Raw genomic sequence first — 9,513 nt, 5'->3', positions numbered from 1 at the left:
GAGGAGATTGACATGTTCTCTAAATCACCTTCAGCTTGCTGAGGTCAGAGGGGAGTCCAGAGTGTCCTGGCCAATCACAGGAGGACTTGGGCTGATTCTTGCCTGTCTGGACTGGGCTGCTTTATCGCCTTAAGCCTGTTCAGAGCAGACACTAAGTTGCGCTGTATAAAGGGATGCCTTAGGGAGAACATGCAAGAAGGTTACTTCCTGTCATGCATTTGAATTTTTATGAACATTAGTTATCTACACTTGTACTATGACAGTGACAAATGCTTTCAGAAGAGAGCAAGAGAGAGATCAGACAATTGGTGTCATGAGTGCTTTGAGCATCTGGAAAGACCCTATGGAAAAAGCTCTGAAAATGAGGGGTCAGGAAAGCATTTGAGATCTGTGGACCCAGAATAAATAGGGCTGCGAATAGAACGGTTATCTATTTGGAGCTACCGTTGGGCAAAGCTTCAAGTGATCTGGCAGTTTCTCCTCGTACCCTGGACCTGCCCAGTTCTTCCAAACACATCTGTTGAGCAGCACTTCTCATGGCAGCTTAGACAGGGAGAGAGGTTTATAGAAAGAGGCCCTGGGGTTTGGAGCATAGACACATACAGCTACATACATCTCACCATACATGGATCATTCTGGCAAGTATTCTCATATAGTTTCTTTTCTTTACTTTAAATACATGATGTACAGTAGGCTACAGCTTCCCATTGTATGAAAATATATCTTCTTTTTTACAATTTGAAGGCAATGGAAAAAAACGACAACTTTATAGCAAATGATCTAAAACAAACATTAATATCCTCGTTTGAAAATCTTTATTGAAAAAAAAAGAAAGAAATTATTATAGAAAATCACCACTGGTCTGGACCCAATTCTACCTCTACCACATTAGATTCTCAAAACACATCAAATCATGCGTACAGTACACATACAGTAATACAAAAAAGAGTGACTCTTACAAAACATACAAAGGATTGAAATTCATTTCTTTTCGGGCGGGACTATGGCCACAGTATTCCTTGGCAAAGCTACAAGACGACTTGGCTGCATAGACATGCGATATCTTGGCAGTGATGCCGTCATCACTCAGACAGTGTTTGGTCTCGCTATATTCATGGGCGTTAAGAACCGGGAGATCAAATAGGCAACTGAACCTGGGTGAAAGTTGTCGTTTTCATAGCAGCCTCTTAATCTCTCATTAAGGAAGACTCGTATAAAGAAATAACTGATATTGCCATTGGTAAAGGAATACTGCAGCAGGGGAGGAGCTGATATTACTACCCACTAGTCACTACTCCTCCGCAAAAGATCCAACAGATGAAAATAACATACCACTAGGGGGCACTCAACACAAGGCAGATGTAACACCAGTTGAGCTCTGCGCGATCTGTATCATAGTTTTTGAAGAAGCAGATACAAACTATTACACAGAGTCAATAAAGTGAAGGTAGTGCAGGTACAGAGGTGAGATGTAATGTTTCTTTTAAGATATTATGTCAATTATTTCAAATGTAGATAATATTAGCCTAATCAGTCTCTCCTCAGTCGTTGTATCAGTTCCTGACCTGAAGTTGGTGTGACACTGTTGATCCAACACAGAACACATGAAGCATCCAACACAGATTCAAAAAGTCACAAAGAAACAAAACAGACTTTGACCAGACAATAGACAGAGAGAAAGACAAGACACCGTTGATGACAGGACGTTTTAAAGAAGGGGATTGCATTATGAAGTAATTGCATTTGAGTCTTTGCTTTAGGCTGTCCAAGCATTATGATGTAATTGCATTCTATTGCTATTGCATTATGCAATTATGAACTTCCATTTTGGGCTCATTGCATTATGATTCCTTGAATAATGATGTCCATGAACTGAGATGCCAATTGTGCAAAAATCATAAGGTTATTTTGATAACAATCAGGGTTTATGAAGATAATTACTTTTTTGTGTTTTCAATTTCTCCACAAAAAAATCCATAGGAAGACTGAAATGACATTAGGATACCTGAGGCCATGAATGTGTTTGGGGTTTGAGGTACAAAACACAAAACAACAGACGTTTTCAGCTTGTTTGCGTCTAATTAAATTCTAGACTTACAAAAACTGAATCTGCTGCTGACACATAAACACATCATCTTCTCCAGCTAGTGGGATTCTTTCATTCAAGGCACTAAAATGTTGTTAAGATATCAACGCCAAAACCCTCCCAAACAAAGACGGCCCTCTCTTAAACACAAACTGAGCAATGGGTGATGGAGGCTTAGAGAGCTGTGTATGTATGTGTGTGTTTGTGTGTGTGTGTGTGTGCATGACTGTGTGTGTGTGTGTGTGTGTGTGCATGTGTGCATGTGTGCCTGTGTGTGTGTGTATGTGTGTGACAGGGGGTCAAATCCACACAGAGGGCTTCCCCTCCCCCGACCGGCTACTGCTGCTGTTGCTGCTGCTACCCCCCTCGCTGCTCCCCCTCCGCCCGTGTTTGGGGCGGAGCTTGCGCTCCTTGTGGGGCGGGGCCGGCGGCGGGCGGGGCTGAGGCTGCGCCTGGACGATGTTGCTCTGGGGCTTGTCGTCCTGCCCCTCCCCCAAACGCTCCTCGGCCCGATGCTGCTGACTGTAGGCCTGGATGGCGGCCTCCAGTTGCTCGTGGGCGTGCTGGATCATGTCCTTGTTGAGCGCCACGCGGGCCTCGCCCCCCGTGGGGAAATTGTCCTCGTTGCTGCCGAACTGCTGCTGCTCCTCCTGGGCGATGTTGGCGCGGTTCTGCTTGCACGCCATCTTGGCGTTGCTCAGGTCCGTGTAGGGGATCTGCTCCGGCTTCACCACGATGTTGTAGCCGGGCGGCGCCGATGGCGTGTTCCAGGAGAACGGGTAGCCCACGTAGTCGGCGCCGCCGCCCACTGCCAGGCCTTCGCCGGGGCCCCTGTCCTCGGGGCCCGGCCCCCCCACGGAGCCCTCCCCGGCGGCGCCGTTGGCCGCCAGCAGCCCCAGCTGGTACTCGTCCTCCGGGGGCGGCTGGCGGCGGCGGCGAAGGATGTCGCAGATGGAGCCGACACCCAGATGGAGCATCTCCCACACGTTGAGGGCGAGGCAGAGCACGGTGACTCCGTACATGATGCGCAGGAAGATGGTCTTCTCCGTGGGCCGCGACACGAAGCAGTCCACGCTGTGGGGGCAGGGCTTCCGCTGGCACACGTAAACAGGCGCCACGCGGAAGCCGTACAGCAGGTACTGGCCCGCCAGGAAGCCCGCCTCCAGCGCCGTGCGCGTCAGCAGCTGCAGCACGTAGATACGCATCAGGCCCTCGTCGCGGATGCGCCGGCGCCCGTCGTGGCGTACCTTGGGCTTGGGCGTGGGCGCCAGAGGGTCGCGCGGACGCTTCGGGGGCTCGATCTCGGGCACCTCGTAGATCATGGGGTCATCCTCCTGGTCGTCTTGCTCCTCCTCGATGCCCCGGTGCTGCCGCGCGCCGAAGCACATCTTCCTGGGCCTCCGGTGGGTGTAGCCGCCTCCCCCCGCCGATCCGGCGGCGGGGCAGGCGCCGGCCACGCCCCCCTTGGCCTCCTCCTGCCGGGCGATCTTCCCAACGGCGTAGCCCATGTACATGAGGGACGGCATGGCCACCAGGATGATCTGGAAGACCCAGAAGCGAACGTGGGAAAGCGGCGCGAAGGCGTCGTAGCACACGTTCTCGCAGCCCGGCTGGCCGGAGTTGCACACGAACTTGCTCTGCTCATCGTAGTAGATGGACTCGCCGCCTACGGCGGTCAGCACGATGCGGAAGACGATGAGGACGGTGAGCCACAGCTTCCCCACGAAGGTGGAGTGGTTGTGGATCTCCTCCAGCAGGCGCGTGAGGAAGCTCCAGCTCATGGCGTCGCCGGACAGTGGGGACGACAGGGTCCCTCGATGGCCTGCTCACAGACTCTGCACATCGGACGGAGAGAAGGACGGAGAGAAGGATGGAGAGAGGGGGGGGGCAGAGAGAGAGTGGGGGGGGGGGCAGAGAGAGAGGGGGGGAACAGAGAGAGAGAGGGGGGGGACAGAGAGAGAGGGGGGGGGCAGAGAGAGGGGGGGGCAAAGAGAGAGAGGAGGGGAGGCAGACAGAGGTGAAGAAGGTGGAGATGGATGAAGAAAGATGAGATATGGAGAAGGGGAGGAGAGGAGGAAGAGGATATATTAAGGAGGATCACAGGAAGTACTTTTCTGCCTGACTAAAAATCACAGGGAGATCAAAAAATCTTTGTGACATCTTTTCAGAAAAGCTGATGAACGAAAGGGTTTCACCGCATACTGTAAGTGGAGATAGCAGATTTAGAAGTTGGCTGCTTCTTAAAATTCACCAGCAGACATGAGTAAGAAATAGATAAATTACATCCATAAAAACAAGTTTTCTCTCTTAAGGAGCACTCAGGCTAGGATTGAATAGGCTAAACTATTCACATTCTAATCTATTCCTTCTCAGTTGAGGACCAATTTAAAGGCGATTATATCTTTCCAAATTGATGACAAGCCACGTACTGTATATTATGAATTATATATATCAGAATCTCTTTCAAAACAGAAGGCCGATAAGCATTTTCGATTTGATCCACATCACCCCCTGTTTAACCTGCCACTGCTGTACACCCCCTGGCCTTGTTGGGGGGGGGGCCTGGGTGGGTGGAAAGGATATCACTGTACAGTATAAAAGCCATTCAAACAAGAGTACAGTGAGGCGGAGCAGGAATGGTCTCAACCGGGCCTGTGCTATCACAGAACACGCATGCTTTGTATATGACCCCCTCTCTCTTTTACAGGAAGTAAACCCTCTTACAGATCCCTCTGCCGTGTGAGGACTCTATAGGCCACGTATGGATGCATCCTGTTGTGATGTGTGTATTGTTGTGGGGAAGAGAGAGGGAGATAATGCCTAATATGTAGGTTAGCTCCCGGCTCCGGGGCGGTCCGACTGAACCAGCAGAACCAGCAGGTGGGCCGGCTCAAACCATCGGAGCAGGGACCCACATTAGCCCGACCACCGGAGCAGAACCTGGCACTCCTCCCCCTGAGGGAGGGGGGGGGGGTGCGGCCGGTGAGGCTGGTCTGGAGGTGGTGAGCAGGTGTCCCCGGACAGGTTGCAAACCGCAGAGCGTGACACCTCCGCAGCTAAAAAAATCACGAGAGCTCTCTATAAAACATGCCTGGTATTGATCACTCTGACCATATAAGGACATGAATTAGTTGGACACGGTAAATTCCCGGAATGTGGTTGCGTGCTGGTTTCGGTTACGAGTACGTGCGTGTGTGTGTGTGTGTGTGTGCCTCTGTGTGTGTGTATGCGTATGGGGTGTGATTCATGCCAGCGTAACAAACACTCAGTGCTTTCGCCGCCTGCATTGCGTGTATAAAGGTACTTTGGCGAGCTGATTAATAGGCGTGCATATACGCACGCGTTACGAGTCGCTCGCATTCTCAGAGGGTGACGTGTAAAAAGTGCCGTGCCATGCATGTAACGTTTTCACGCTCGTGTTAAGTCAGCGGGCACTAGAAGCTGCGAGCGGGGCTCATTTGTCCATATTGAATAAAAGTTAAGAATATTTATTTGCACTCAATCAAATTCCAGGACCCTCCTTGCATAACTTTTCCTAGATATGTGTCGTTTTATCTCCACTATCGCTACATTTTCAAATAAGAGCGCTCATCATCAACTGGTGCTGACGGTGCTGCAGCGCCCTCTATTGACAAGAAACACGTGTATCTGAACATTTGTTTTAAATTGCGAAGAAAGAGTCATTCAGATATTAGGCTTTATTAAAAACAAGTTGCTTAACATGTGCGAATTCCATTTATTGAGAATGCATTACCAATTGGCAGGGACGAGATTAGAACCAGCTATGATTTAAAGGCAACTGACCTTACACGTGCGGCCGCTAAAACGTCTGCTGCGCTAGCAAGGCACTGGCACGTTTGACACGTCGCTATGCAATTTCTGCACACATTACAAGGCGTACGTACATACGTACATCTATGATTTTACCAAACTGTCATGTGTAGTGTTGGTGTCGCATATGTGAGGCGCATCTAACCTGTAGTGTTGCCGTCACGCACACGATGCGCAATACGTGTAAACAACATGTGCACAGCGTCTGCGTTACAGGTACGTTACAGCTATGAGACGTCTATCTCTCCATTGTTTGTCAATGGAATTTATACACGTGCGTTTAGACGTTTGATGTCATCGCGTCTTCTTAAGTAGGCGCAAGTCAAGCGTTTCAGTAGGGTGTGCTGGCACTAATCACACCCCATAGTATGCGTGCATGTGTGGTGTGTGTGTAGGTGTGTCTGTGTGTGTGTGTGCATTTGTGTGTTTAGTGCAATTTGAAAAGAGGTTTGAACAACTAAGACACTTCAGTGCCTTGGAGATTATGTAGGCTACTATCCACAGAACAGGGAGTAATTGTACATGAGCCTCGACATGTGGCCTATCACGAGGAGAGACAGAGGAGAGATGATGCCATGTCCTGCACGCCTCTCACGGTTTATCAGCGCCCAGACACCTGCTAAGTTTTCCTCTGCTTTTGCTGCCGCCCAAAACACCAGGGCAGGTGAGGTGCTGTCATCAGACCCAGAGGAGCTTATGTCCGTGTTCAACTCCACCTGCCATTCTGTTCTGGACTCTATTGCCCCTCTCAAGATGAAAAAGCCCAAACCCAAGGCTGTGGCTTGGCTAAATGAGACCACCAGAGCAGAGAGGAGAGCATGGAGACAGGCTGAGCAGAGGTGGAAGAAAGATGGCCTGCAGGTCTCTCTTGAAATACTGAGGGACAGACAGAAGAGCTACCACAGGGTGGTTAAAGCAAAGAGAGCCAAGTACTTTGCTAGTCTAATTGCAAATGCTCCAAACTCCAGAATTTTATTCAGAACAATCAATTCTGTTGTTTGCCCTCCTACTACTGCTATCCAGGATGCATCCCCTACAAAGTGTGATGAGTTTCTGTCCTTTTTCTCAGAAAAGGTCGACGACATCAGAAGAAACATCCCACCCTCCACCCGGGACCTAGCTGTTACTCTGAGATGCTCATCCACCTTCTCCGTGTTCAGCTCCATCTCCCTCTCATCCCTCTCCAAGATGGCCGCCGCTTTGAGACCAGCCACGTCCCCTCAGGACCCCATCCCTGCCCCCCTCCTTAAGGAGGTTTTTGAGGCAGTTGGTCCTCACATCCTGTCCATCATCAACTGCTCCCTGGCCACAGGTATCGTTCCATCATGCCTAAAAGAAGCGGTGGTCCAGCCCCTTCTTAAGAAAGCCAGCCTAGATCCCACTATCCCCAGCAACTACAGACCCATCTCAAAATTACCATTTCTGTCAAAGCTGTTAGAAAAGGCTGTCCTCAGTCAGCTGCAGCCTTATCTCCAACACAACAACATACTGGAGAAATTTCAGTCCGGATTTAGGGCCGGCCACAGCACCGAGTCTGCCCTCTTGAAGGTGTTAAACGATCTACTCCTCATCGTTGACTCAGGGAAATGTGCTGCACTGGTTCTCCTGGATCTCAGTGCAGCATTTGATACTATAGATCACACCATCCTCCTCGACCGCCTCCAACAGGGGGTTGGCATCACCAACACAGCCCTGTCCTGGTTCAAGTCCTACCTCAACAACAGGACCTTTTCAGTGAATATAGCCAACCATTCATCCTGCCGTGTCAACCTCACCTGCGGGGTCCCTCAGGGCTCAATACTGGGTCCCATCCTTTTCTCCATCTACATGCTGTCCCTCAGCCAAGTCATTCATCGCCATAAGATTTCCTTCCATTGCTACGCAGACGATACTCAAATCTATCTTCCACTCAGGGCAGACGATCCCTCTGGGCTGGACCGTCTGAAGGACTGCTTGCGGGACATAAAGGAGTGGATGTCACAAAACTTCCTGCAGCTCAATGACACCAAGAGTGAAATCCTTCTGATCGGCAACTCCACCTCGATCAGTCAGATCAGAAATAATCTAGGACGTTTGTCCACCCTTGAAAAATCCCACGTCAGAAACCTTGGGGTCATATTTGACACAGACCTCAAGTTTGACAAGCAAGTGAGATCTGTGGTGCAATCCTGTTCTTTCCAACTGCGCACAGTATCCAAAATCAAGTCCTTCCTCTCCTCCAGCGACCTACGGAGGGTCGTACTAATGCTCATCTTCTCCAGACTGGACTATTGTAATGCCCTTTATGCCGGGGTCACCGACAAGACCATCCACAGCATGCAGCTAGTCCAAAATACCGCTGCCAGGCTGGTGACAGGCACTAAGATGAGGGAACACATTTCTCCTGTCCTCTCCTCCCTTCACTGGCTCCCTGTGAAGCGCAGAGTGAAATTCAAGATACTTACATGTCTTCAAAGCCCTCAATGGTCTCGCCCCAGCTTACATCAAAGATCTCCTGGACCAACCTACCAACTTCAGGCCTGGTCGCCAGCTCAGATCTGACAACCAGATGACCCTGAAGGTCCCACGGTCAAAACTTGTCACAAAGGGAGACCGTGCATTCTCTGTGATGGCACCTGGGCTATGGAACAAGCTTCCTCTGAACATCAAGTCCGCCACCACCCTGGACTCTTTTAGAGCACAGCTTAAAACTCACCTCTTTGTCACAGACGATCTATAATTTATGTCCTTGTCTTGTATCTTAAATGTAGTTTCATTTTGTGTCTCTGCAGTCCTTTGTTTTTGTTTGTCTCTTTTTGTACCCGGGCTGCGCCCCGGGCTGATGTAACAGTTGGTTGGGGGGCGCATTATAAATAAAAATAACATAACATAACATAACATGGGCGCTTTCCGCCTGAAATTGAAATTGCAGGAAACAGTAAGCAGTATAGGACAGTTTAGAGGGCCTTTATTTTGAAATGTCACATCAGAATGTCCTGAAAATCACTGGGTGACACCGTGAGGTGGTCTACTAGTACTCTGAAGTGGAAGTGTTGAGGCATTATGGGCGGTCTTCTTTTAATCATAATCTGAAATTGCAGGAAACAGTAGATTGTATAGGACAGTTTAGAGGTCTTTTATTTTGAAATGCCACACCAGAATGTTCTGGAAATCACTGGGATATACCCAGAGCCAGGAGTGGTCTGCTAGCTCTCTGGATTGGAGAAGGGGCAGCATTATGGGCGATTTCCTTTTATTTCTAATCTGAATATTAAGGAAATATAGTTATGACAATTTAGAGGTCCTTTATTTTGAAATGCCACACCACAACCGCCTTTCACTTCTTTAATCAAACCATAGTTATTTGACTTCACTACCTGTTGGTGAACGCGACGGTGGCAAGTCCTTCCAAGAGAAAAAACGATTTACCCTAATGACGCTAATGTTTGCGCAAAGGGGAATTGGCTGTGGCCTACATGACTTGTATTTCCGAATTGAAGGCTGGCTTGACCGCAGTCATCTTACAGTTCTGTATATGAAAGAAACACAGGTGTGGGTATCAAAGAGGTTATAAGAAGAACGTGGGTATATACATAGGTTTTCCACAGGCTTCCTAT

General features: G+C 49.3%; 1 protein-coding gene across 1 annotated transcript; it reads right to left on the bottom strand.

Moving 5' to 3' along the window:
• Positions 1–2,385: 2,385 nt before the first annotated feature.
• Positions 2,386–3,867, bottom strand: gjc1 (gap junction protein gamma 1; the record flags this gene model as incomplete). The annotated part of the gene is made up of 1 exon (XM_084448729.1): positions 2,386–3,867. The coding sequence occupies one exon, from the start codon at positions 3,865–3,867 to the stop codon at positions 2,386–2,388; it is 1,482 nt and encodes a 493-aa protein (XP_084304855.1).
• Between the last annotated feature and the right edge of the window lie 5,646 nt (positions 3,868–9,513).

This window comes from Borostomias antarcticus, assembly GCF_949987555.1.
Source record: "Borostomias antarcticus genome assembly, chromosome: 14".
NCBI lineage: Eukaryota > Metazoa > Chordata > Actinopteri > Stomiiformes > Stomiidae > Borostomias > Borostomias antarcticus.
The sequence above is the reverse complement of the archived record's forward strand: the minus strand, read 5'-3'. Positions and strand labels throughout refer to the sequence as shown.